The sequence below is a fragment of the Cebidichthys violaceus genome, unplaced genomic scaffold (assembly GCF_023349555.1).
Source record: "Cebidichthys violaceus isolate CVI_PGR_0920_01 unplaced genomic scaffold, fCebVio1.0.p SCAF_2, whole genome shotgun sequence".
NCBI lineage: Eukaryota > Metazoa > Chordata > Actinopteri > Perciformes > Stichaeidae > Cebidichthys > Cebidichthys violaceus.
Window position 1 is genome coordinate 16,997,851 of NW_027176372.1, and position 27,918 is coordinate 17,025,768.

A 27,918-nucleotide genomic window follows, 5' to 3' on the forward strand; every position below is an offset into this window, starting at 1 on the left:
CAACATGGCAGATGCTGAGGTATGTTGTTGCTCTGACAGAATTGTTCGCATGGTTGGCAAAAAAAATACGCAAGTTAAGTACAATGCGTTGACAGCCATTCATTTATTTAACAAATGCACAAGCTGGATATATTGATTAAAGGCAGGAAATCAAGGCATACATGTAGCAACTCATACCAACACTATATATTATAATATTAGACAAACTGCTGTAGAGAATGGTCTTAAAATCCAGACAAGAAAATGTGTATTTTTGTTGAGACTGTCAGAGGTGTTGATTAATCTTCACACCAATAATTCAGGCAGCAACTTTGAATCCCAAAGGCAAAAGAAAGTCACAGGTCTGACAACAAGGAACTTTTAAGGCAACTTGCAGAGATACAAAGATGTCAGATAGTTGATGCTTGAATTGCTGGACTATTCTTTTTCAAGTATTACAAACTACTGTGAAAGAGGAAAATAATGACATAAGCCAAACTGGGAAACTTCGACAACACTGATTGTTCTGCACACACAGTATTTATTGGAACCAACAGCCTTGGAAACCAACACCTGTGACAATCAACAAAAACCAAACTGTCCTTTACTGCAGGACTAATGTGTTTTGTTGTAAGGTCCTGCAAAAAAAAATGCTGCACAATCAACTAGTGTACAGTTCCTTCACATGGCTTTGATTTACAGTGAAAGATGATTGGCAGAGGCATTAATCTTACATTCATATTTGTATTGCAATAAGACCAAGATGGAAGGAAAGGCACAGAGTTGAAACAAAACACAGAATCTCTGTAATGGCGAGAAAGCAAAGATTCATGAAGCTGGACACATTTAATGGACGAAGGATAACTATAAAGCAGAAAAAAAACACAAGAAAGGAAAAATCTAAAACTAAAGCTATCTTGACACTGAAATGGATGAAATGAATTCATAAATCTACAAGATACTGTTGCTGTGAGCAGAAGAAACGGATACAGGATAGACAGATTTTGATCTGCAGCTGGCTGAAACACTGTCTTTTTAATGGGACTTTGAGCATCTAAGCAGAAAAATCACAATTAAAAAAACAAGTTTAACCACAGCCAGTGCAAGCAAGCATATGTCATAAAATAAAGACACACCTCAGTTCTATTTACACAAAAAACCCAGTTTTGATAGAGGCATGTTTGCTTCAAAATCAATACGACAAAAAAGGCAAAAGCAGAATACACAGTAAATCATCTGAGCTTCATTTATAATTAGCACACTACACAATAAAGGATACTGTAACAAACGCTTCCCTTTTTAATGCTACTGCAGCTAGAGTATAAAAATACACTTAAATACACATTTTATACACACACTAGTTCATTGCTGTGCATAAAGCAGTACAAAGTGATTCATAACACACACTGTGTGTGTAAAACTCAGTCTTATATTTCCTTGTGAATTTTCCATTAAAAAAATGTTTTTCGTACATATAAAAAAATCCAGAAACGCAAGGGCTGACTCAGCAATACCTCTAAAGAGCTATTACTGCACAAGGAGACATTCTGAAATGAAATATGACATTTTGGGTATTTGGCAATTAAAGGATTAATAGTGAAAAAAAATAACGTTGATGGACAGACATAGGAGTCGGCTACAGAGAGACGGTACAAAAAAAGGAAACAGGAGGTAGATATGGTGTCTCTACAACCAGCCTATCTGTGCGTGATCTGTGTGAAAAACTGGACTCCACAAATACCCCAAACGCTTCTTTGTACGTACCAGAAGTCTGGTATTCAGATGTTTTAACATTTCTCTGGTTGTTGTATGCTTTGTTTTATATATTTTTAGTTTTTGCCAGATGAATTACAGTAGAAACAGCAAAGTATAGCCGACCAAAAGTTTGCTTCATTTATCATATTTCTGAAACAATATGGAGGTAAAAACGGAAACTGTTCTATCTTTAAGCTGTTCTTTGGTCTTAGCAAAGAGTGTGATGATTTTTTAAGAAATCTTTCAAAACTATATAACAGTATTTCAAGTACTATGATATCTGCAGTCTGACACACAGGCAGTACCAGGATGTGTGCTTGTGAGTGAAATCTATGGCTTCAAATCACACTAATGTGGCTCTTTGACACTAAACCAAAATAAATAAACAAATGATGATGACGCATCTTCTCCCGAAATCACAAAGAACTTAAAGTCCAACTCTGAGTCATAACAAAACACGAGGAATCCTATTTGTTCGATGGTGTGGATTGTGGTGGACAAAATGTGCACCAGCAATGACCAAAAACCAACTGGAAATATCTAAACAAAAATATATATATGGATGCATAGATTGCTGGTGCTCATTTTGAAGATGAGTACAAATACTACGATTCCGCCGACTCTCCTCTCGGTGTCGCTCTACGCCTCCACAGCGGCGAGGCCGTTGCTGTGAGGTTTGTAGCCGTTGGCCTCGTCGTTGAGAGCCTGCATCTCCTGTTCGGCCGTCCGCTTGTCTCTGGCCTCCTTTTCCCTCAGCAGCTGCCTGCGGTGGTAGAACAGGTAACCCGGTAACAGGAAACCAGCCAATGAGAAGATGATCAGGCCGAGGTTGATCTGAAGGATAGTTGGATGACAGAGATGGAAAATGTTTAGCCATGTAGCTCTTGGTGGGTGCCAGAGTTTATTTTGTCCCTCTCTGCAAGCGTATGGAGTTAGAAAGAAGGGTGTGCGTCCTCACCAAGTAGGGGTCTCCCTTCAGCGTTCCCACCATGGCGATGAAGAGCGGCTGCTGCAGCAGAGCGATCACAGCGCTGATCATAGACTGGAGGCCCGTCAGAGTGCCAAAGTGGTTGGACGGGTAGCTGTGAGAGAGATACAGGTGGTTACTGACAGAGCCCCAGATTAGAGAGGGAAATGTAATAAACCAATGAGCTGCTGCTTCTGTGGTAAAGACGTATAACCAGCTGAAAATAGTCTCTAATTGTTGGCAGTTATACATTGAATGTGACTTTTCAGGGAGTTGCTTTTTTGATTGGAAGGTTGATTGCATAATGATGCAGCTCTGAAGTGCACTCATCAGCCTGTTGTAGAGTTGTTGTTTTATTAAATACAAAGTTTTAGCAGTGCAGCACTCACACAGCAGCATAAAGGCCTCCGCAGCAGGAGTGGATGAAGCCTCGGACCATAGTGTGGAGGATGAAGGTCAAGATCTGAGGGGAGAGAAAAGAAACAACACAATCAATGGACCTTATTCTTTACTTGTTTCCTTGTTCTCTCGCTGCCATGACATGTGTTTGTGTGTGCGCACTACCTGTAGAGGCAGGGAGTCTATGAGGCAGCAGCATCCGAAAGCGAGCAGCAGCATGTTGGTGAGGATGAAGGCCCTCATGGCGTTTGTCAGTTTCTGGATCTTACGGTCTCTTTTGGGTACTTTGGTCTGCTTGCTGGGACACAGACACAGAAGGGTTTTAGTATTAGCAGTATACTGGCCCACTCCCATTAAAACGACACCATCCAACATTCATGTGTATGTCTGTATTTAAAATACTCTTTTCTTACCACCACACTTTTGTCATTATTGTTGATTCTACTGCTTTTTAATCAGCTATGACACACTGTATGTACCTCTGCTCTGTGCCGACGGTCTTCTCCTCTTCACACTCCTTCATCTTCCAGTCCATGATGTATCCAATCAGAGGACACGTGGCCAGGCACAGCAGCTGCAGCGTGCCGAAGATGGACGAGTAGAAGCTCACTAAAGGAGAACCCATTAAATCAAATGAAGTTGAAAGAAAATGAAAAGACATACCAGAAAAGTTACATAGAGTAGATACATTTAGAGCTGACGCGTTACTCACCTTTCTTTTCTGTCTCAAGCACCAGATCCTCGGATGCTGAAATATAAAAACAAAGACTCTCAGTAACTTTTAGATGTTCTTGATAACGAAAGAAAATGACACTATGCTTTGACACTCACGATGCTCTTCACCGTGGGTGACCATAAACTCCAACATCTTGTTCATCGCCCCCATGAAGAAGATGATCCTCAACTGGGACATCCCCATCGTGACCAGACTGCACAGGAAGATGGGAGAGAATACGGACCGTCTGAAGGGAGTAGCATCTGAGAGAAGAGGAGATGGTTTGTTTCGTTCAACGCAGGTACATTTATATATATGTTTACATACATATGAGAAGAGCTTACAAAAGGTGATTTCTTTCTTATCAGAGTAAGTTGTAAGACATCCAGTTGGTCAGTCTTTCAGCAAAGTAGTTATGTCATACAGTATAAATCCCACGAGGGGGAACCCCTTTTAGTATTGTGACCACTCAGCTGTATCTTCAGAAGATAAATCTGAGGGGTCACAAGATGATTAACAGGATAGATAGGAAGTACATACACAGTACACAAGCCGAATGCAGTGTGAGGCGGTGGTATAAAGTAAATGGCTGAGAGCATAACGGATGCGAGTGTGTTTGTTGACTTACTGGGCACAGGGTCGGATCCATTAGGAAGTTTCTCTGTGGAGTGTCGGATGTCTCCATTTTTCTCGCTCAGTCGCTCTCCAACAGTCTTCTCATCAGATGACGGCAGCTCTGGCAGTGGGATGATCTTACTGTCATGTATAAACACACACGTTGAGGTTGGAGTGAAGGAAAGATGGTACGAGTTGGTGTCTCTGGGAAAGAGATGGGGCCACAGACCGACGGACACACTGACCTGTAGTCTACCTCGTCAGGCGTTGGGAAGCCTTCAGTGGGCCAGTTGAAGAAGCAGTTGAGAAAGACAAACACAGTGAGACCTGCCCACATCCACATGATCACCTGGAAGGGCACACCTGCGTCGTAGATCAGCTGGGGAGAAGAGAGAGGGGGAGCAAGAGGGTTGTTTTACTTTTGAAGCAACTTGACACTAAAGCTATCAAAAGGGGGAACCTCAGTCAGGGGATGATTCTCTGTGGGTTCATCACTACAAGAGACCACTTTGATAATTAGTTGGTCTATTGTTAATACAAAAATATGCATTTGAGCAGCTGTAAAGTTTAAATGCAAAGGGATTTGAAACATACTTGTTTTAGCTCCCACCCTGTGGCTACACTGAAAATCATCTGTCACTTGATCCTGCCACTTGGGATGTTAAAACCTCATTGGCACAAATGACAAATTTGTCAAAAAATATCCAATATTGCTGTCTGATTTTACCCTAACATTGTTCATATTCCGAAAGCTCCATAATGTGGTACAAAGGATATATAATCATACGCTTTATTTGAAAAAACATGTCAATTTCTGTCAACTTTTTAATTTACCTTGACTCCTGGGAAGGTGACAGCAGAGGAGGCGTAGGAGCCAATCATCAGAGACATGATGGTGGAGCTCAGAGCACCAAACATGTTGGGGAGCTGCAGGGTCGGAGGAGAAGATACAATATATGTCAGTCCTTACACTAATCAAACATGTTCACCTTGACCTCAGCCATGTGATGTACCTCATGCCCATATGTTGTGTTTTTAATCTAGATGCAGACTGTTATTTTGACCAGCAGATGGCAGACAGCTGCTTTGTGTGAGCAAAATGAACCAAAACTCAAGTTCCTCTGTAATGACACCGAGAACATTTCCTTCCTCTGCAGTTTGCACCCAGTCACACTCCTCTCTCCCCACAGAGCAGACTCATTAAAAAAATATTAGTTTCCATGTCATGAGGAAACAAGAAACAAAGTCATGACCCAGTTTGCTTCCTGGCCCCATAATTCAAACACAGACTAAGCTACACTTTGACACACGTCCACCGTCTTTATTCTGGCTTTTTCAACACATTCTTTTGAGTTAGGATTAAAAATGTGGAAGCCAATCTATAGCCAGCTCTCGATGAACTTCAGAGGGCTCAATGGACCTGGCGTTGGGGCATGCATGACACGGCAAAGGGAACAAGGTGGTGGGCACCAGGCACTAACACATCATATATTAGGTCGACCTATTTACAGTAGTAAGAAGCTTAGCGAACACAACAATGACCTATTGTGCTGCCAGCACACGTAGTGTCCTTTGATTAGAGTTTTAAATGGGTCAATCACGATTATAAAATCACATGGGTGGGATTTTAGGTGTGCTGCATCACAAGCTCAGTATTCTGACCATGGTTTTCCAAACTTCTGCTGGCATCACCTAATCTCCCTGCTGGGTCAGAGTTCACCGTGTGGGGTCAGAGTTCCTTTTTCCACCCAACGTTTCCTCACCGAGGCTGGACCGAATGATGTCAACTCAAGGTGACACTGACGCACTTCAAGCAATTATTGAAAACAATGAAACCCACCAATTTATTTATTCTTTGAAGAATATGTTTGACAGCGTATAGCAGGGATATGATATGCATTTTGACCATCAGGTTACCAGGAAGAATGATGGGTGGAGAGATGGATGTGTCGAGGTGAAAGCATGTGGGCTGGTGACAATTACGATTACTGTTGTTTCTATAACAGTGTCCATTAAAGGTCCTTCAACCTGCATGAACTGATTTCAGACAACTTGAATTTACAAATTCAGCAGATATGGACGTCAGCATTTGATTAGAGTCGTGTTTGGGGCCACCTGATTAACATAAGCCCATTGCTTAATCTCCTTTTGGTCCTACCTACTACTGAGGGAAATATCTGGCTCCTTAGCTGCTAAATGCTCTACTATGATTACGAGTTAGCTGCCGTTTGATGCTGGATCGGTAGCACAGTTGGGGTTGAAACAAACAATGAGGTGAAAGAGGCAATAAAGTCTTGTTGAGTTGAAGAGAAGAGTCAAAAAAGAATTATCTGTGGGTTTGTCGCTAAGAGCGTCCCCTTTCACATACAAAACATTGAATATAGAAGGTTTTTAAGTAGAGGCCAAGCTGTTATGTCATTATGTGTTTTTATCATGAATGTTTGTTGTTTACAGCTTTTTAAAATATGATACGAGTGTGGTTTAAAACAATGCAGATTTGTCCCATTTGCTGAGGACTCCCTGGTGGGCCAGAAACTATGAGATAACTTCCGCGAAAGGCTTTCTAGGAAATTCATCACCCTATATGGACATTCCTAGAGCTAAGTCATGAGGCCAGCAAGACCTAAAGGTCAAAGACGTAGGTGAGAATTAATGTGGACTTTTCTTTGAATATATATATTCTATGGGAGGGGTTGGCTGCTGTCTGGAGATTAGCCTGTGGTGACAGTGTGAGGCTGGCAGACTAATTAAGATAAAGATAAAGAGGTATTTATTGTCATTGTAGGAATTTCGTTTGGTAGCCCTCAGCCAGCAGCAGGGAACATTATGTGCCTGTGTGTGTGTGTGTGTGTGTGTGTGTGTGTGTGTGTGTGTGTGTGTGTGTGTGTGTGTGTGTGTTGCAGGGGAGAGCATGAGGTCACTCAGGGCTGACATAACAAGGTTACCAGGTAAACAGGGAGTCAGAGGGAGATGAGAAAAAACACCCAGTAGAACACCCGTCCTCATTCAGCGATTCTGAGAATCTAAATACTTCACGGCCCGACTGTGACAATGAGATACACTGCGCCGGACTCTCTGGCTGCGGAGGTTTGTTGAATGTATGAGCACACAGGGAAGTTTGCATCTCTAAGTAATGTTAAAGCAAAGATTTGCCTGCCATGCGAGATGTCAGCTAACCGATGTTTGCGTTCACAGGTGTAGGAGTGTGTCTGGGTGATTTGTGTGTGAGGCAGAAAGCAGAAAATAAGCGTGAAATATGTCTGTGCATGTGTATGTGGCAGCAGCAGGCGTGATTCCCACCACTCGTGTTCTGGCAGTTCTCATGAAATACATGTTTCAAACGGGGCCTCGCAGCACATGCGTGCCAACGCTAACGACGGAAACACGTGACTTCATGGAGGCAACACGAGGGTCAACTGGTGTCAGAAAGTCACATACAAATGGAGCTTTGGCTGTTCGCTTGTCACGACTAATCAGTTCAGGCTCTACTCGTGCTGTGCTCACTCACTTGGGTGTTGTGTGACTTTGGCACTGAGTTTAATTATGAGCTTAATCACTATGAGAACGGGCCAAATCGTAGCTTAATGAGCAGTGATATTTTGATGCAGCTCTGAACACGCAAAAGAGAGGCAGAATCAAGAAAAAGTGAAAAAATGGGAACATAGGAGGGAGAAAGAGGGGATAACGGTGAATAAAAATAAGGAAGGATAGAAATGAGGAAAGAAAGAGGTAGAGAGAGGAACAATGTTTTGAGTTTGACTGATCTCCCCGAGCCACAGCTGCAGCCCGTCTCTCTGTGGAGATCCCAGCAGGAAACACTAAACCACAGCTGATTAGCATCGGCTTCTTCTCTCCATGTTAATTCTCTGCCGCCCGTTCTCGCTCTTCATAGATTTTTCAAACCGTTATCCCTCACAGCGTTGGCACAGTGCTCATGTCCAGCTGCACTACACTTATATAACACAAAAAAAAAGTAGTCTAATGTAAAGGCGGTGGTTCAACCGCCCTCTATGGAAGCCTCAAGCCAAGTCGTGCGGCTTTCGCATTTGAGGTTTCTTTGTGTTTCAAAGAGTCATCCCCAATTCCCTGTGGTGGCCTCTATTTGTTGAGCAACTTTAAATGAAGATGAGCCTCTCTCTGTGTGCTGAGACCAAAGATAACAGGTGGAAGACTGACAGCTCTCGCATCAACGCAGCAAGTAACAGCATGGGAGACGTGCCACAGCACTATTGAAGGGCAATCATCTGTTACAGTAAGTGCAAGAGGGCCGTCCTCATTCCTTCATTGTGTAACTCACAAGCCTTCAGTCATACCGAACATAATTAGCACGCACCCTTACCGGTGATTAAGAATGACGGGAATCAGGACGCCCTGAAGGTTGTATGCTTCCGGTAAACCACAAGGGTCTGTAGGCACAGGTTAATGAGTACAAGTAAAAAGAAATTCAAAGGTTTTTGATATTGTAAGTGAAGAAAGAAGACGCAGCGGCATAGAGCTATGATAGAGCTAATTATTACAATCATTATTTGAACCCCTGCAGTAAAACCATCACAAACTACACGTTTACAGGTTTTTAATCTTCAAAATGTTATTTTGTCCACAAAATAAATAGTTCAGCTGAACTGGGGCTGAATGACTTATTCATTGGACAACTCCATCACTGCTCCTTGAAATAAAAACCACAATCCTTTGGCCTCTTGTCTTTACTGTAATTTATTGGCTCCTTATGTTTATCTGCCAATGTTATGCTCTTGTTTGCGATATGACTTGATGTATTATTACTATACACATAATAAATGTGCACACAACACAGGTGCAAATAGCGTCTGTAGGGCAAAGGAGGAGTTAACTACTTTGTTAAAACAGGTAGATCTCTTCATCAGCAATGTTCAAAACTTTCTTTTTGTTTAAAGGTTTTACATTATGATTTCCACCCCACCAGATAATGAGAACTTATATTTTGTTACTGTATATCATAAACTGCCAAATGTGATTGTATCAAATCGTGTGAGAGACACTCAGGGGCTATCAGGGGGGTTATGTCCTCGTTATGTGAAAGTGACTACAGAAGGACAAGTGTTCTTTCCTTCAACAAGAACAGAGTTATTGCTCTCAAACACATGATTTAAATCAGGATGGAATGAGTCTCTCAGTCAGACACAGAGGTCAGACGGGGACAGAGAGGAGGGGGAGGGACTGGAAGTTACTCAAGTGTAAGTGTAATAATAATCTTGTGTTTGTGAGTGATTAATCGAGCAGAAAGAGTGCAGTGCCTTCCTGTGTGAGAGCTATGTGAGTGTGTGTTATTGGCCAAACAGTTTATGTTGCTGCTACCATAACTCAACCGTGCATTGCTGATAATCATTATGATTGACTGGTCTGACCTCAAGTGCCTTTTAGTGCATGTAAGTTCCTTTATTTGTGTCTCCCACTGTCTAGCTAATGGCCGCCACTCTGCGCTGCATTCATGCATTCACACGGCGATTGCAGCTGATTACGCCAGCAGTTGGTTGTCATGAAGGCGTACCGACCCTCCCTCCCCCAATTTAACCCTTAGCTCTTTCAGCTCTGTTGCCATTAAACAAATGGACATGGATGATATGGATGGATGGAAACGTTTTTTTTATCGTTTCCTCCTAAACAGTGACGTCTGCTGTTTATACACATTATCAGCAGTTTTCAGTGAGACATATACGGGCACAGTTGGCTGTTAAAAGTGCAGAATATCTATTTAATTTGAGACAGATGTCTCAGCTTTTCTTTTCTACAGAGCCGGGCTGCAGTCACTACACAGGGCTAAGTTCATAGGAGAGAGTCATCTGTACACTCAGCTTTATTATCCAAACATTTGTTTCATCTTCGTCTCCCTGTGTGTACATAACCATGCACACACGTGTACATCCACATGTGTGCACAGTCATGCAGAGTTGAAAAGGTTCTGCATTGATTTTCTGCTGACTGCTGGGCAGAACAGAGAAACAGGAGAGAGCGGGAAGATGGCATTACGAGAAAAAGGGGGGAAAAAGGAAGGAAGTGAGAGGAAACAGCAGAGACACGAGGACGAGCGGCCTTGAGTGTTTTGAATAGAGGTGAGTGGGCCGGGCCTTGGGGAGAGGGTGTGTGGTCAACTGCTGTTCGTTATTGGTGGAAACACAGACGGGAGACTTTCCATCTGGGATAAACCACGTGCAGCTCTGACAGAAACACTGTTAACATCCACGCACGCACACAAACCTTAAATACTTGCCATGACACAGGAGGCAGCAGCAACAATAAAACAAGCGACACAATGTTGGTACCAGCTGACACATCACAAGCAGACACACATGCCTGACGTGAGTGTAAACAAACACAGCTCCCAGTCACAGCACACTCTGTTTCCTCAGCTGACACAAAAAGAGGCCCCAGCCACGCTGAGACTCTCAGCTACCAAAACGGTTCACCTCATTTGTTCCAGGAACACAAACCCTACATACTGTATGTACTTCTCAGAATATGAGTTATGTAACCAAGTAGAGTCTTTCAGAGCTGGAAGAAAAAAAAGGCTAATTTTGGGGCCCATTTGTGACTAAAACCCTGAAAATCTATTCTCATCCCCTTGATGCCAACATGTATACACTGTAAAACCTGATGAGTAAAGTCAACTCAAATAGTTTGAGGAAACCGATTGCCTTGAACCATTTAAGTTAAATAACTTAAATCCTTTTAGTGAAAAAAAAATGCTTAAATGGAGTACTCCTAACTCAAGTATTTATTGTTAGGTATACTTAAGTAAATAAATGACTAGTACTAACTCCATTCTTTGTTTTGAACTTAAAACATATTCATTATTTAAACTTATTTGTAATGTTTGTATGAACTCATTAAAATGATGTAAGAGCAAATATATGATTTAAGTCCGACTAACTTAAATAGCTTGTGTTACAACAACTCAAAATGGTATAGCAGCTACTCAATTCATTGAAGGAAACTGATTGCCTTGAACCATTCAAGTTGCATTAACTCAATACAAATACTCAGTTAGATGCAATTAATTTATTTTAACCAATATGATTTGTTGACCACAACATTACACATTATGCCAAAATGAATCCACACAGCTGCCAACATAAAAAAATAAATCACTGATCAAATACATTGTGCTCACAACAAACATGTTTTCAAAAACTATAAACTGAAAGGAGTCATGAAAAGTTTTTGTATATTCTCTTAACAAAATGTTGGGCTTGCTTAACAACTGGCCAGCTGGTTTTGAAATTGACAATGGATAAGAACCAAACACAACTGCTATCGCCAGTAGACCAACTATCAATAACCTATGGACTATTTCTAATAGACTTTTTGACAGAACACTAATATTCCCTTCTTCGGTACAGACATCTGAGCCGGTACTTCAGCCTCCAGAGCACTGCGGTCATCATTTACAGCTGGATTGACGGGATGCAAGAGTTGACAATGCCTATACAATAATAGGCTATAGGCTCCAATACTTCCTGAATACCAGACACATATTTCCTCTGATACAGGATTGGACCTAATTAAACCAGGTGTGCTTGCTTGTTGTTGGCTGCTGAGATCAAGCACAGGTGGTTTAATTAGTTATGTCCCATCCTGTTCCAGAGGAAATGAAAGAGCTTCTGAGATTCAGGAAGTAGTTGAGCTGTGCATAAAGGGATTTAGTCAATACAAGTCTTGATTTTTCTATGAACTGATCATTTCTATGAACTGATTTCTGCATATAAGACTTTGTTGGGCTGTAAACCATGACTGCTATAAGTCTTGGCGCAGGATGTCGCCTCTTTACTCGAGCTCATTTTTCAAGGCCTGCAACTTAGGTTTGAGCTGCTTTCTTCCATCATCTAGATTTAAGAGGACAACCTGGATGAACTCAAAGAAGCCACTCAGCTTCGTCGGATAGCTCATATTGAGAGCATAGATCAAGCTAAACAACACCACCAGTGCATCAGTCCAAGATCTGAGAGTCATTACAACCTGATCCTCCAGGATGACTGAGACATGGAGAGGTTGAAAGGGAATCCTTGCAGCCGTGTCCTCTTCAGCCACCACGGCCAACAGCGACCACTGTACCCTCCTGGAATGCTTCGAACTCCTCCTCCTGAAAGAGGGAGTACACATGAGGTCATGTACACATGGGTACACATGAGGTCCAGAACAGGCTGTTTTCTGTCCTGGCCCTACAGTGGTGGAATGAACTCCCCACTGACGTCAGGACAGCGGAGTCGCTGCCCATCTTTCAGCGCAGGCTGAAAACCCACCTCTTCAGGAAGTGCTACCCTGAGCCTTCCACTTAGCACTTATTGTTTTCATACTAGCTTGTTGCACTTATTGTATTCATATTACTTATAGCACTAACTGTTTTTCTTGTTTCTGCACTGTACTTTGGCTCTGAGTTATGCTCTGCTTCATGCTCTTAGATGCTTGTTTGGAAAAGGAAATGTACTTATGACTTCTGGTGACTAGTAGTTCTTTTGATTACCAATGTTGATGCACTTATTGTAAGTCGCTTTGGATAAAAGCGTCTGCTAAATGACTGTAATGTGTGTTACAAACACGTCAACTATGATAGGCTAATAAATAAGATACAAACCTTTGATGGTACTCCTGGGAAACATATGAAATTAGTGTGCTAACAAATATTCACAGGTGTAGAATAAAACAGTTTACAATGGTATGGTAGAGGGAAAACACTTGATTGCAGAGGTGGGACGAAGTCATCAAGTCTAAGTCTCAAGTCTTTCTATTCAAGTCAAGACAGGCAAGACTCAAGTCGAGTCCAAATTCTAAACTTGAGTATCAAGTACTTACAAGTCAAAAAACACTCTTCACCAAAATCTAATGTATTATTTGTGGTACACTTAAAAGAAAAAGAAAGATTCTTCCAACATTTTTATTCATCTTTTGGTTTGGAAGAAGGTTGCAAGTCTTTCCTAATTTTGTCGAGTCTAAAGTCATCAACTTTGTATAAATCAGTGGCTCATCAGTGCAAACAAGAGATGATGAGCAATGAAGGCTGAGGGAGAATGAGAAGTTAACGTTACCTTGCAACTCTTGAAGATCACTGATGAGTCTTCTTTTAGGTACAGTGGCAGCCCAGCCAGGGCTGCTGTTCTAGTTGCACTGATGTCATTCTTGTCCTTTTACACAGAGAGAGGTTTTCAACTGAAATATTGAATATATGATTTGACCATTTTATTTCATTGATTTTATTTGATGCAACATTTAATTGTATTAAATTGACCATTTAATTTGATAGCTGTTTCATCAATTCAGTCATTATTATTGTAGTTACTTCCACCCTTCAGTAAACATATTAATAGCACCCTTACCTGCTCGTCATATGCCATCAGCAGATCTGCCATCTTTTCACCAAAAGCTCCAGTCTTCCTCTCTTTGTAGAGTTTGAGCAGCTGTGGAGTGTTTTTATCCAGCACAGTGAAGAAGGAATATTGAAGGCTTTGATTGGTGATCCTATGGAATTCGCCATAGAGCTGAACCAAACACAAAAGCATAAAGAGATATCCCATAATGAGCCTAAATCATGACAAATCCATATTTTGAATTTATAACATGGTCTGATTCATGTGATTTGTTTAAACATGTTGGACAACAGTTACATTTTCTAAGCATATCTGTCAAGGGCAAGCAAGTTGCAAGTTTCCCAGAGTAAGATTTGAAGTAATTTATTTTTCACATAAATCACGAGCTGTGTTTCCCTGATGAAATGATCCTGAGGACAATGTCACAATCCATTTTTAAATCAAATCAAGCAATAATCAATGTTAGTTGTGTGTGTGTGGGTGTAAGACATGTCACCTTTGTTTTTTGTGTAGTGCCCCAGTATGTTTTTACTCACTTGAGCTTCAGAGAAGAGGGCAGGCCATCTGTCTTTTAATTCTGCGATAGGAGGTGCTAACGTCACAATCTCTTCACGTCGGAGTGGAAAGGTGCACTGCATGTGCTGATGGACAAGAACCATGTCTCTGTCGGTTGGCATCTTCTTGAACTCCTCCAGCATCTCCATCCTTCTGGTCTCCAGGGTGTCCTTGTTCTCACCACGGGGATAGTTATGGAGGAACTGGACTTCCCCTCTTCTGGGTCGTTTAATGTTGGCCCGGGGTGATGCACCCTCCAGGTTGCTGCTGCTGCACTTTCCTGCATTCACCTTCTCAAATGCACAGTTGCCCTCTCTTAATGCAAACTCCACCTCGTATGAGAATGTCGGAACAACAAAAACTTCAGGCCATCTACAGAGGCGCTCAGGTGACTCTGTATTATCTGATAATAACACTGTGTCATCTGTGCTGGCTGAACTCAGATCCAATTCAATTATTTTTACTACCGTGACAGTTGCGATAGATGGCAGGTCCTCTATATTGACCAAATTGCATAAGACATTGTCAAATTCAGGGTCTTGGAATTGCAGGCGAAAGTCATAGTTCAGGTCGAGATTTTTTTCCAGCTCCAATATGAGGGCATTCACAGTCTCAGGGCGAGAGTGCAAGTTAAGGTTTTCGGCATTGACTTCATCAAGAATGACCCTTAGATTGAGGACATCAGGCGTTGCCATTTGTACAACTGTGAATGGGAAGCCTGTAACAAACAAACAAAAAGATACTGCAAAGGTTAGCGTATGTTTCAGCACCTACTCTGCCTGAACAGCAACATTAACATCTGGTTCCCCCATGTTATTTAATCATTGGAAAATAGTACTCACTTACTGTAATTGTATTGCTTTGTCCAGGTACTCTGTGCATGCAGATATGACAGGCTGTTGCTGACTGCTGGATGTGGAGCTCTTCGTTTACTCTGAAACTGGAATGAAATGTTTAGGTGTGAGGATTGGTTTGGCACTACAACGGACACATCGTAATCAGAGGCATTCTGATGTTCTCTGCATTTATGAGAGTTATATGTCGAGTGGACATTTGATTTAAACCTGCAGTCCCTAAATGGACATGGACCAGTTTGCTTCATTTTGAAATGTCCCTTAGATGAAGAAACATGTCCCTCTCAACAAATAGCTGCTTGAAATCACACAGAGGGCAATGAAATTGTCTTTCACACCATGTGTCACTGCCTGCTACCCTTCTCTCACTAACATTAGGCCTGTGCACTCTTGACATGTGTATCTTGAGTGAATTAAAACTGCTAAAAGCGCATATGCAGTTGTAATACAAACATGGTAAGGGAGAAACAGTAGAATACTGGCCATGTTGGAGTCTGTAATGTCTCAGTAAGCAGACTTTGATGGGACTAGAAAAAAACAACTTACATTTCCACATGACTTGGGTCCATGAGCTCAGCCACAACTGAAATGAAAATAATCCGTTCAATGTATTAAAGTTAGGCTTAAAAAAAAGAAAAAAAACGTGGCTAACGTAAGGCAGTGATGTTAGTTTGGTATAGTTGTGTATTAGCTGTATAAGCAACAAATATGTTGAATGCCTTAAATTAAATCAACCATTTGATATATATTAAAATCCCAATCCCATTGTCCTAACTGCACAAGTGGTGCATATTGCATGTGAATGAAACAGAGTGAATGATAGCACCACGTGGAGCCCAGCACGACCATGCTAACGTTAACAATGTTAAGCCTATTCGGTAACGTTAACTTAAGCTAACCGCAGATACTCCTTGCACTCTGGCAATGTAATTTGGATGGAAAATCATGTGCAGACGTCAACAACTCTAACAGGTGAAAATACAACTTGTTTTGCAGGCAAACTAAACGTTAACGCTTTGAGAGAGTGCACGCTTTCGTTACAGCAATGCTAACGTTAGCTTTTCAAATATTTTGCTAGCAAGCTAATAAAAGAGAGAACAGCCTTACCTTACTTGGTTTATGGACAGCAAATGCGTTTAAACCACCGAAAATCTCCGCTGTGAGTTTCTCCCTTCTCTCTTCACTTTCTTAACTTCAGTCCCAGACAGACAGGTGTGTGGAAAATCCTCTCCGCCCCGCTGAGCTGGGTCAACGTGCCGTGTAACGTTACGCCTGGCTAGTTCAACTTCACACAAACAGCAGCATGCGTGTGCGCTGCGTTGATGTGAGCTACATTGCTTGTGCTAAAGTAAAATGAACCCGGTAACATAATTGATCTACCTAAAAAATGAACATAACAGGAGGGTTAAGACAGGTGTCTGACGCGAGATAACTTACGGGTGAAGGTATCTAAAAAAAACGTTGATTTCGAATGTCTTTTAAGATAGCGTGCAATATAATGTGTGACGTTGGTACACTGAAATAACGTTAGGCTATCTAACCTAGGCTAACGTGCTAATGTTAGAAAGTTGGCTGACTGACTCCTCGCAAATCACATCAACCATTATTGCTGGTTACACTAACGGTGTTATCGGATAGTACAGTGTCTATTTCTCGGTAACTTTTGAAAAATCTAAGCGAAAAAACGCCGGAAAATGTACATTTCCAGACTCCTGTCTTAACGACAGATCAAGGATCAAGACAGCTATCTAAGTTTTCGAACACAGCCACTGTCTATAAAATCAATTTAGATCAAATGAGTTAATACAACACATTAGAATTGATACACCTAACTTGAAAGTCTACCAGAAGTTGATCAAACTCCAACAGACTGAGTCATTATGGCTGCAGTTCACTTACGAGTTCATGTTAGTGTATCACTCAAGTAACTACAACTTTCTATGCCATTTAAGTTGGGTTAGCTTACTTCTTTTATTAAGATGAGCTGGTAGGTTTTACAGTGTACTAACAAGGCTGAACAGGATGTGTTTTTCTTTTGGCTCAGAATCTGACATGATTATTTAAATAACTTAATGCTTTTTGTGTGTTATATTTTCTTTACTTTGCAGCCAGTTCTTAAACAACTGGCCCTGTTCTTCTGTCATGGCTCTCTTTTGACAACTTTAAATACACTATAAATAGTCACACTGACAACATTTTGGAGGTGGTTCGGGACAAAAATACAGTACATAGTGTGAAAGCAAAGACAGCCTCGGAAGTATTACATGACTGTGTAATCCAAATTGTGGTTTTCATAAAAGCAAACAAACAAAGCTCCCAAAACCTTGTCATTTCTTTCGTTCTCTAACAAGTCAGAACAGGTCTTATGTAGAGATGTTAATAACAAGATGCAGGTGGGCAGGACGTCATCCACCAAAGCAATGAGAACTGGCACAGAGAGGGAAAAAACAATGACACCGCTTGTTGCAAATCAAAAGCTAGCGCTTTTCCTGAACACTGTATCTGTTTTTGAGCAACAACCAACCATCGTAATAATGGAAGAGCATCCACTGTTTGACCCCAGATGTCTAATTGAACCAGGAGATATCATGTGTAAATATCAGTGTTATATTCATATATATTCTCCTCCATTGGTAAGTGATAATCTGTTGAAGGTTGTGTGTCTCACCGTGAGCGAGGTGAAGGTCAGGCAGATCCCTCCAAAGCCATTCAGGGAGAGAGCCAAGAAAATAAGTGCTGATAGATCTGCAGAGACAAACATAAACACAGAGGAGTTAGAGCCTAAATCAACTCTCTCAGAATAAGACACCTCATCCACCAAAAGTTTTAATATTACTATTTTTAGCGATTTCACTAGAAGATGAGGTGAGAGGCTGATTGTGATGAACAGGGTAAAACCAAACATTTTGGTTCAGTTGACATCTGAGAGGTGTAATTATGAGTTTATTTATGTTTGTACACCTACATTTGTGAGTTAATTTGTGTAGACTGCAGTAAGAAATTGACAATATATATATATTAAGTTGAAAAAAAGATGTGTGGGGATGGGGAGTGTCCGATGCTGCTCGATGATCCAACATGCTGTTTGTTTAAAGGATATTGAGGCCCTTATAAAGTGGAATTAGCACTTGGTACAAGTGCTCAATAAACAGGCAACAGGAAATAAAATATAACATTTTTTGGTAGCACACAGGCATTTCCTAGTGTGTATTTATTACCAGCTGAGCCACTATGTTTTAAAAATGTGTGTGTAGAAAGAGGCTGCCTATCGGAGATCTGAAGCTGTGAATCTGTTTGTGTTGTTTTTAGCTGCATCAACACTTTCAGCCCAGCCCACGGTTCAAGTGAGGTTTGTACACAAACCAACTGGTGCATCTGACTGTCGATCAACAGATCAATATCTCTCTGAGCACATCCAGCCACCTTCCTGTGTGTTGCTATGGTGATCCATACATGTGTGTGTCAGTTTGCTTGTTTCTCTTTCACTGAATTTACTTTTATCCACTTAAACACAGACAATGGCAGCATTTCAGTCTTAGTATGATTGGATCCCAGTGTTGCATTCGACACGGTCGACCATGACATACTACTAGAAAGACAAAAAATCTGGGTGGGACTCTCTGGCACAGTGCTTAACTGTTTTGAATCCTACCTGAAGGACCGAGAATACTTTGTGTCTGTAGCTAATTACACATCAGAATGAAATGTGGAGTTCCCCAAGGTTCAATACTGGGGCCTCTTCTGTTCAACATCTACATCAGGGGTGTCAAACTAATTTTCACCTCGGGCCACATCAGCATCATGGTTTCCCTCAAAGGGCCGGTTGTAAATGTAAGACTGTATAACTGTAACTACTCCCTAACATATTGTTAAATAACTATCTCTGCATTTGATTATTGTTTATTCAAGTGTAACAATATTGTACATGCAGTTATATAGATAGATACTGAATTGTAAGTCGCTTTGGATAAAAGCGTCTGGTAAATGACTGTAATGTAAATGACTGTAATATACAGTATATGACCTAATTAATTAGCACTTTCAATATCAAAGTTGGACGTGTTGTGATGGCACTTCCACCAACACGGAACAGGTTTCCGATATTAAGTAACAAAGTTAGCGAGTTAAAACCCGCTATGAATGGAAACATCAAAGTTAACTTGCAGTGGCCATCACAATCCATCTCAGAGATCGTGGCCGTAACAAGCCACAAGTATGAAAGCTCTCTCCAGAGCTGTTATCAGACGAAACTCAGGGACCGGAGAAAGTGGAGCAACACACCTCAATCTAACAAAGAGGCAAGTCTAGTACAAGACGGTCATATTCTACTGACACTGGACAGTTGTTAATGCGTTGCACAATACATGGCAACACATTTACATTATTTGTATGTTGCCATTTATTGCGCAACCCCTGAAAAGTGTGTGTATATGTACACACACACTTGTATTTTCTATAGTATAATTGAGAATACTTTAAATGTAGTTATTCTTGTCTTAGTTGTGAGTGTGTTATATAATATGGATTAATGAACAAATGTCCCTGTAAAGTATGTGAACACTGTGAACTACCCGACGAAGACCTGTTAGTGAAATCTTTAATTAAATCATGATCTCAGCTGCTGTGTCTCAAGATAACTGGAACACATGTACAGATCTCTTATCCCACAGTTTGCAGTTGATTCACTGACATCCAGCACATGTTTTAGTGTTAGTGTTTGTACTCACTATGAGGGTCGTAGGCAGACAGGGCCATAATGACACAGGACAGACCGAAACACGAACTGTAACAAAAGAACAAGGGCATTTCAAATGTTTGCATTCTGTATATTATCTTAGCAAACTGACAGTCACATTTATATGTAACACATATAGAAACTCCCAGAGGGCCACAGGACAACTACTAACATTAAAAGTATGTTTCACAAAACAACAGTTAAGCCGTTGGTTATCTGCCAAAGACCAAAACTGTCTGTGGTTTAACAGCCTTCAGCTGCAGATAAACTTGTCATCCTCCATTTATTGTCAACTTTCATCTTATTATCAAAGTGTCTGGCTACTCAATGTCATAGCTGCTGAAACTGTGAATGAGAAGGAGAAAAAGTATGTGTGTGTGTGTGTGTGTGTGTGTGTGTGTGTGTGTGTGTGTGTGTGTGTGTGTGTGTGTGTGTGTGTGTGTGTTTTGCAGGTTTTTTACACTTTTCTGTGTCTGTGCATGTCTGTGAAGATACTACTGGCTGTCCCGCTCCATTCTGACAGTGCAGTTGTGTTCCCATGTTTCCACACCCAAACTGTTTACTATGGTACGTGCACACACACACTCTACGGCCCCACCTACATTTATTATTCACAGGCAAAGACCACAAGAATGTGATCTGTCTGCATTTTTTTCTTTCTACTATAACCTTCGATACATTAGTTAGTAGTACTTAAAGAATTTACTTTCCCTACAAATTCTCACCATCATGACATGTAAAGACAATGTGAAGAATTCTTAACCTCCAAATGACAAAGCCAACAAGTTTTTAAAAAGCAAATCTGAATCTTAAGAGATGTAGGTTTTTGTGAATTATACTGAACATAAAAGGTCACTTAAACACCCAGCAGGCATGCACCCTTACAAACTGTCACAGGACGGTGCCTATTTTAAAACCATTACCTGCCCGCCAGGCGAATGGGGCGAGGCCCGAACCTGTCCATCAGGATACCGAGTGGCAGGGTGGTGGCGCTGAGCAAGAAGGACCCGATGGTGAAGCCCAGATTCAGCATCTCCTCCTGATCCACGCAGCTGAGCAACTCCTCTACCTCTCCGCTGGAGGAGTTACCCAAAGACACGGACTCATTCTCTGTGTGTGGAGAGAGAAGAGAGATGAGTGGTTGGAATATGAACAGTCAAAATCATTTGGAGTCTTGGGTCAAGAGACGTTTAAGAGGAAAGCGATGAGGGACCAGATTCTCCTTCTTCTTTTTCCAAACTTTCTCTTAAATGTCTCTTTCATGCCTCTAAAGATAGTTGGTCACAACCTGTAGACATATGTAGTCTGATGCAATCAATGAATCAATTATTTACGAGCTCATTATTTAAGATTACACAGACCCTATTGTAAGTACAGTGTGTGTAAGACATATTAATGATGGTTGCAAAATGAACTGAATGAATTATTTTGTCTTTTCTTATGATTTTTTTTAAAACAGTGTGTATAAAAATACCAATGTAATAAGTCTTTCCTTTGTCACATATACTAGGCCCATTTGATAAAGTTGTCAAATTACAGACATATGCATAAAGCTCAGATGTTACACTAAATATGGCAAAATTTCATGTTTTAAAAGTTGTATGGGATATCTATGAACAACTATATACTTCTTTGGGTTGCAGGGTTTTAGGTCAATTAGGCTCCAGCAAAACAAGAGAAATTGACCAATTTAGGATTTGGGATCTTAATGCCACAAAGAAATGACTGTCAACATGCACTGATCATAGATATAGAGAATATAAGTTTGGAGCTGTTATAGAGAAACAAACCAACAAATATTTGGGTCATGTGATGGAAAAGGTTCTGATTTTACCTGAGCACAGGTGGGAGTAGAAGCCTTCCCTTTTCAGCATGATGAGCAGGGAGCCCCAGCCCAGCAGCACCGCCGAGCACAGCAGATTTTCAATCACCGCCGTCACGGCCATCAACCAGCGCCTGCTGTAGGCCTGGAAGAGAGAGGGCGCCATCGCTGCTGCTCTGTGACGGAGGAGAAATCGTATTTATTTTCTAACATTTGAGATGTATTTTGAGATGTAAAGCCATGTTAGTGGGTAACTGCCACATACAACAGCATGTCTGAGCATGTAATGCCTGTCCCTAGATCAGCATTTATACAAATGGACAAAACACAAGAAAAAGAAATAACCACAGCACAAAACTCAACATGACAATATATGCTAACTAGGACTGAAGCTAAGGGTTACTTTCCTTACTGATCAATTTTCCACTCATTTTATTGATGAATAAATTAGTGTTTGTTAATTGTGAAAAATGTTCATCACAAGTTCCCAGTGCTCAATACGACGTCTTCAAAATGTCTTGTTTTGCCTAATCATCAGTAAAAAACACAAATACATTTAATTTACTATCATAGAAGAGTAAGAAAACAAGCACATTTTCACTTTTTAGAAGCTGAAAAAATCTCTAATTTTGCTTATACATGCTTGAACTATTATTCAATTATCATGTTTTTTGTCGATTGACCAATTGTTGCACATCCAATGATGCAATAAAATAACCATAAAACTAAATAACAAGCATGAGATCATTTATGACTACCGATCCCTTTAAAAGCTGAAAGGAGTTGTGTGGGCAAGAAGTTTTTACATATTGATCACCAGAATAGAGCAAAGATTTACAAAAGGGCATTTCCTTCCTCTTTATTGACTTCCACAAAATAGAAAATCTGTGATACTTTCATTATGTTTACTTCACTGGAGAGACCTGATGGAGCACCTCGAGACAGGACATTTTTGCCTAATGAACCCTTGTGACCAGTCATTGTTTTGTAAATCCCAGTTGGGTACCTGACACATTGTCCTTAGATATCCTCCCACTGTGCTGTCTACAGAGCCACTATTTAACCCTTGATTTTGACCAGAGGAAACAATGCTGAGCGCTCAATGTGACTGCTTTTGTTCTTGGAAATAAAAGGGGCGACATTTCCATCTGAAAGTCGGAGTCAAGGATTCTTTCAGCAGCATGTAACCACAGTTTAGTTTGGGGGATTATCTAACTGGAATGAATGGGTGAAAGGTGAATGGTGATGCAGCTTTCATGTAAACAAACAACACGCACACTAATAGAATACTCAAACTTATGACGTGACTGACCAAATAAAGTCAGGTTAGTCATGACCGCCTGGAAAGTACACGCACAAATACACACCCACACACACAGGACAGGTCATTGGTTGATGCAACCTGGGACTTTAGTGACCAACAGAATCAGTCATGACCGCCCTTGACAGGATGGCACACACATTCACATCTAAGCAAGACATAAAGAGCCAAATATAACCAGCTATTCAATTTGGCTGAGAACCAGAGAAGAAGTGGAAAAGAACAGAGAGAGGAAAAGTCTCAGCCACTTGATTTGAAGAGAAAGTGGTGGCAGTGGGGGGGGGGCTGCAAGTCAAGGCCTCAAACAGAAAACCCTTTCAGTAGCTCCTAATGAGGGCACCTCTTCAGCATGTGTGTGTTTGTATGGGAGAAGACGAGAGGATCTAATGGGACAGATTTGTCTCTGCGTGTGTCCACGAGTCTGCGTATGTGCCGGTGAGGCGTTCATGTAATGCGATTATCCATAGTCCACTGAACTGCCTTTGTGCTGGAAGGAGAGTTTGAAAAGGGGGATTTCTGTGTAATTGACACCCCATGCTGAAAACCCCTTCAGCACACGCACACACGCTCAACTCCCCAACTCCCAACAATGAGGCGACAGAGTGAGACGGCACTCATTCACTCAGTCATGTAAATGTCTAATCCACAAATAAACCTGTCAATTAAACCACCAACTTGTTGCCTATGGTCTCAATCAGGGGGGAGACTAACAGATAAGGACAAGTAATGATTGTTTCTGTAGTTGTTTAATCTTCTCCTTAAATTTTTTAGCCTGTAAAACATTTAAAAAATCGTGAAACTGGCCATCAAAACATCCTAGCTCAATGTGACTTCATCAAATGTCTTGTTTTGTCCATCCAACAGTCCAAAAGCTGGCACTGTCCACCTGTTGACATCTTCGCTTAAAAAAATTACTGATGATTTTGAGAGTCCAGAAAATGGTTTGTATTACAGAGATGATGTTCGGGTCAATTTGACCCAGCAGTGAAAATGGAGGCTATAAGGGGTCAGAAGTGTCAAGTTTACACCATTTATTTCTTTGAAAATGTGAGACAAAGTATTTCTTACTCCCTCCCACCATGTTTCACCCCAATTCACACACACACACACACACACACACACACACACACACACACACACACACACACACACACACACACACACACTCTCTTTCTCACTACCCCACCTGTGCGAGAAATACAGATACTATTTTGACTTTGACAGGAACCTTTTATTTTCCCGCCGGAAAACTCCGCCCACACTTAGCAGGGGAGGGTTGCTTGAGAGTCCTACCAACATTACACTCTGCAGATGTATACAACACAGCAGCTTACTGTAGGACAACATGAGCAACAGAAACAGAAACAAAAGGATGACAGCCCTGGAGGCTCTGGAGCACATCGTTGATCACGACAGTGAAATAGAGGAGGATGTGTCTGAAGATGAAGACCATCTTGAGGTCAATTCAGATTATGATGGTACTAATTATGAACCATCAGATGAGGAAACTGATATACCTGTTCCTTCAGGCGAGACATTTGTGTCAAAAATTGCAAAATACAGTGGTCATCCTCACCCAATACACGTCAGCCAAGACTGTCTGCCGAAAATATTATAAAGACAAAATGTATTTGAACAAAGCACACCGTGACGACCCTGAACAGCAGAGGTGTCTCATATCTATTTATCTACATCACCCCATGAAAAAAAGAAAGTTTCAAAATGTACAAACATTTTTATGGCAGACTAATGCAATTTATATCTAGGTTTTTCCAAAGTACCAAAAAAATTGTTTGAACATGTATTTTTCATGAAAACGAGTGAGTTATCCTAATTGAACTATGATCTATGGAGGGGTGAATAACTCCATTCCACTAAATACTGATTGAGTTGTTAGTAATGGAGTTGGTGATGAGGTACAAACTATATTTATTAGGATTTTTTGGTTTCTGACCACTTTTGGATAATTAAACATTCATCGGGTCACATTGACCCGGGAACATCATGGCTGTACCTAAGAAACAAACATAAAAGGAGGGTTAATTTATCATTAACTGTTTCTTGTAACACCATGATTAAACTTTACACTTCTAAGGCAGTGTAGTGACAGTTTTGTGTCACTTTGGGCAGCATTAATCCTCTCCATGTCCCCTCTGTCTGACAAACACACTAATAGATGCAGTCTATTGTATCCCTAATTATTTGTTTATGTGTTAACCCGGCAGAACTGACAGACAGACGAGTCTTTCAAACATGAACATACACAGTCTATTAAAGGTTTAAGTATAGAGGCGGCTGTCACATGGATTGGATTTGCAGCGCTGTGACTGCTCCACACAATGAATACACACACACACTCATTGCTCGGGAGACAATGTTGTAAATGCAACACAGAGTCAAATGGTGTCCTAAAGAAAGGTCTGTTAAAAAAAAGGTGTCAGTTGCTCCTCAGTGTGTGTGTGTTTGGTGTCAGGTTATAAAACCACTTGGACTGATGCAAGACACAAAAGCAATGTCAGTTCAACCATTTGATCTGCTGCCTCCACCTCTGGTTATCGCACATTCTTTCTCTCTGGTTCCCGCCTGTTTGGAGTGCCCTAGTGTTGTGAGGCGGAACGTTAACACACAACCAAAGATAGCCAGACAAGCCAATCAGAGCTGAACACTATATAAGGAACATCCTTCCTGAAATACCTGAGCACCAGCAGCTGATGCAATGTTGCCATGACTAACTCCACTGTCACGGCCACTCAAGAAGCACTACCCTGAATCTTCCACTCAGCACTTATTTATATTCATACTAGTTTGTTTCACTTATTGTATTCGTTTTGGTTTGTTGCACTTATTGTATTTGTTTGTTTCTGCACTGTACTTTTGCTCTGCTTCATGCTCTTAGATGCTTGTGTAAACAAGGAGATGCACTTATGACTTCTGGTGACTAGTAGTTCTCTTGAATACCTTTGTTGAATAAACTTATTGTAAGTCGCTTTGGATAAAAGCGTCTGTTAAATGACTAATGTAATGTAATGGCCATGTAGAGTTTTGGTATTTATAGTGGCGGCTGTAATATCATATCTTGGATTATTGTGATAGAACAAAACAATACTGAAGCTTCTGTATTATAATGTGAGTTGGCCATGACATACTTCAATCATCACATGTCCTTTCAAGTCTTTCTGTTGATGCTCCCATCCAGCCCTGCTCTTTTTTCCCCGCGGGGATGTTTCTGACCTTGACCGGCCGTGTTTATCAACCTCTGCCGGACATAAAGGACCGCAGGGCAAACTCTTTATCCTCACAAGTTTCCAAGAAAATAAACCACGCACTCTAGGAGCGTCTGTTCCCCGAGGAGTCCAACAAACGCAACCCCCGAGGCTGCCCAGCCGGCGTGCAGCTGTCTCTCCGCGGGCATGACCTCAGCGCAGGGTCCGGTTACCGGAACGGCGGGGCGGCCGCTGAAAAGACCCGTCCCGGAGCCAATCTGCTGCTGCGTTCGTGTGCTTTTCAAAACGTCGGAATTGTGTGCTCAACGCACAAGAAAGAACCCCATAAGTGATGGAGACCCCCTGGTTCCTATATAGCCTACCACACCTGCCTACAGGTGACAGTGAAGGTGGAAGAACGAGGCGTGAAACCATCGTCAAGCCCACGTGGCAAAAGTGATTCATAGAGCTGGAATGATTCACTGATTACCAGGAAATTAACTGACGACCATTATAATAAGTGAGTCATTAATTGTCACCTTGGGTTCTGAGAAAATGTGATGGACATATTGTTTCATTATGTTTTAATCAATAACAAAAAAAATATTAGCCGAATTGTATAAGAACATTTGGTTACTAAACACTTTAAAAAAATCTTTTTTTAATAAAATCTGACTGTAATTAAGGCAATAGAGGCTATAATTAAAACATGTCTGCAGTTACTGCATACGTTAGTAATAATTCAATTAGAGTGTAATAAAACATGTGTCTAGTTGTAGATGTGCTTATTATATGCTTACAAATGAGCTCTGTGACAGAATTTGTGAGTTTACCACTCAAAGAAAGATTAACAAATAAACTTCTGCCACAGCATGAGCAGTCATTTGAATGCTCACTTCCGACACAGCCCTTCAGTATATGACTCACATTCGGAGGTTTCTACACAGCCCTATAGTATATGACTCACATTCGGAAGTTTCTACTGACACTTTCTCCCTCTCGATGTGAACGCAAACTATTTCTCCATTCCACATATTCGCTGGCTTAATACAGACAGTGTAAAGTGACTTTTGTATGTAACGTAACAAATGTAGTGTCATGCCACGTGTGAGGATCTGCAGCCGGTTCCTACTGCCGCTTCATGCCGCCAGTTTACACACGTTATGCTGAGGCTTACTATACGGACCAACTTACAGCTCAGGGAAAACCCATTTACTTACGTCAGTTGTGCGTCTTTTCAGAGAGGAAAAAAATGCTTGATGCTTGAAATATTTTTGTTGCTCACTGAGTTAAAAAAGTTAAGGATTTAAAAATGGTTGTTCTTGTTAGGCAGAAACCCCTGAATTAAAACTGTCCCCCTCTCTCTGCTTCCTTTCTTTCTCGTGTGGGTTTTCTGCTGGTCCTCGTGAATGTCCACGCTTGTATTCTTTCTCTGGTTTCATCACAGACTCCCCCTCTTTTTTTCCAATTTGACTTCTAATTCCCTCCCTCTTCCTATGGGTGGAGAGAAGTCTTCACATCACTCAACTCTATGCAAATTCCTTTCATGGAGCCTGCAGCTAAAATGCTTGATGATGACTTAAAAATATTTTTTTATTAACAAAATGAAGCTTTCGCTGCAATATTTCATATCATTATTAAAAGAATAGGCATCGGTGGA

General features: G+C 41.1%; 2 protein-coding genes across 7 annotated transcripts; both read right to left on the bottom strand.

Moving 5' to 3' along the window:
- Positions 1–84: 84 nt before the first annotated feature.
- Positions 85–27,714, bottom strand: slc43a1a (solute carrier family 43 member 1a). Of its 2 annotated transcripts, none has more exons than XM_068714865.1 (15): positions 27,479–27,714; positions 21,747–21,905; positions 20,836–21,022; positions 19,905–19,960; positions 17,846–17,922; positions 5,265–5,357; positions 4,676–4,809; positions 4,444–4,571; positions 3,932–4,078; positions 3,813–3,848; positions 3,580–3,709; positions 3,266–3,398; positions 3,091–3,164; positions 2,693–2,816; positions 85–2,568 (listed from the first exon to the last, which is right to left on the bottom strand). In XM_068714865.1, exons 2-15 carry the CDS (start codon positions 21,898–21,900, stop codon positions 2,374–2,376), a joined length of 1,668 nt encoding a protein of 555 aa, XP_068570966.1. In that variant the 5' UTR covers positions 21,901–21,905; positions 27,479–27,714; the 3' UTR covers positions 85–2,373. The 2 variants fall into 2 exon arrangements, with proteins under 2 accessions (XP_068570966.1, XP_068570965.1); XM_068714864.1 differs by having other exon boundaries at positions 21,747–21,910.
- LOC137875527 (uncharacterized) lies at positions 11,451–17,658 on the bottom strand. Of its 5 annotated transcripts, none has more exons than XM_068714871.1 (7): positions 16,290–17,658; positions 15,724–15,760; positions 15,166–15,263; positions 14,305–15,041; positions 13,778–13,939; positions 13,490–13,585; positions 11,451–12,546 (listed from the first exon to the last, which is right to left on the bottom strand). In XM_068714871.1, the coding sequence occupies exons 2-7, from the start codon at positions 15,744–15,746 to the stop codon at positions 12,487–12,489; spliced, it is 1,176 nt and encodes a 391-aa protein (XP_068570972.1). In that variant the 5' UTR covers positions 15,747–15,760; positions 16,290–17,658; the 3' UTR covers positions 11,451–12,486. The 5 variants fall into 5 exon arrangements, with proteins under 5 accessions (XP_068570972.1, XP_068570971.1, XP_068570969.1 ...); XM_068714870.1 differs by having other exon boundaries at positions 16,285–17,658; XM_068714868.1 differs by having other exon boundaries at positions 15,724–17,658.
- Positions 27,715–27,918: the final 204 nt, after the last annotated feature.

Excerpts from the sequence above, each read along its gene's own strand:
- LOC137875527 (XM_068714866.1), bottom strand. The coding sequence starts at position 15,425 with ATGAAGCAAACTGGTCCATGTCCATTTAGGGACTGCAGGTTTAAATCA. Across the intron at positions 13,586-13,777 it reads TGATGGCATATGACGAGCAG|GACAAGAATGACATCAGTGC; the intron begins GTAAGGGTGCTA and ends TCTGTGTAAAAG. Across the intron at positions 12,547-13,489 it reads TGATCTTCAAGAGTTGCAAG|GAGGAGGAGTTCGAAGCATT; the intron begins GTAACGTTAACT and ends TCCCTCTTTCAG.
- slc43a1a (XM_068714865.1), bottom strand. The coding sequence starts at position 21,900 with ATGGCGCCCTCTCTCTTCCAGGCCTACAGCAGGCGCTGGTTGATGGCC. Across the intron at positions 21,023-21,746 it reads CTACTCCCACCTGTGCTCAG|AGAATGAGTCCGTGTCTTTG; the intron begins GTAAAATCAGAA and ends CTCCACACACAG. Across the intron at positions 2,817-3,090 it reads GGAGGCCTTTATGCTGCTGT|CTACCCGTCCAACCACTTTG; the intron begins GTGAGTGCTGCA and ends TCTCTCTCACAG.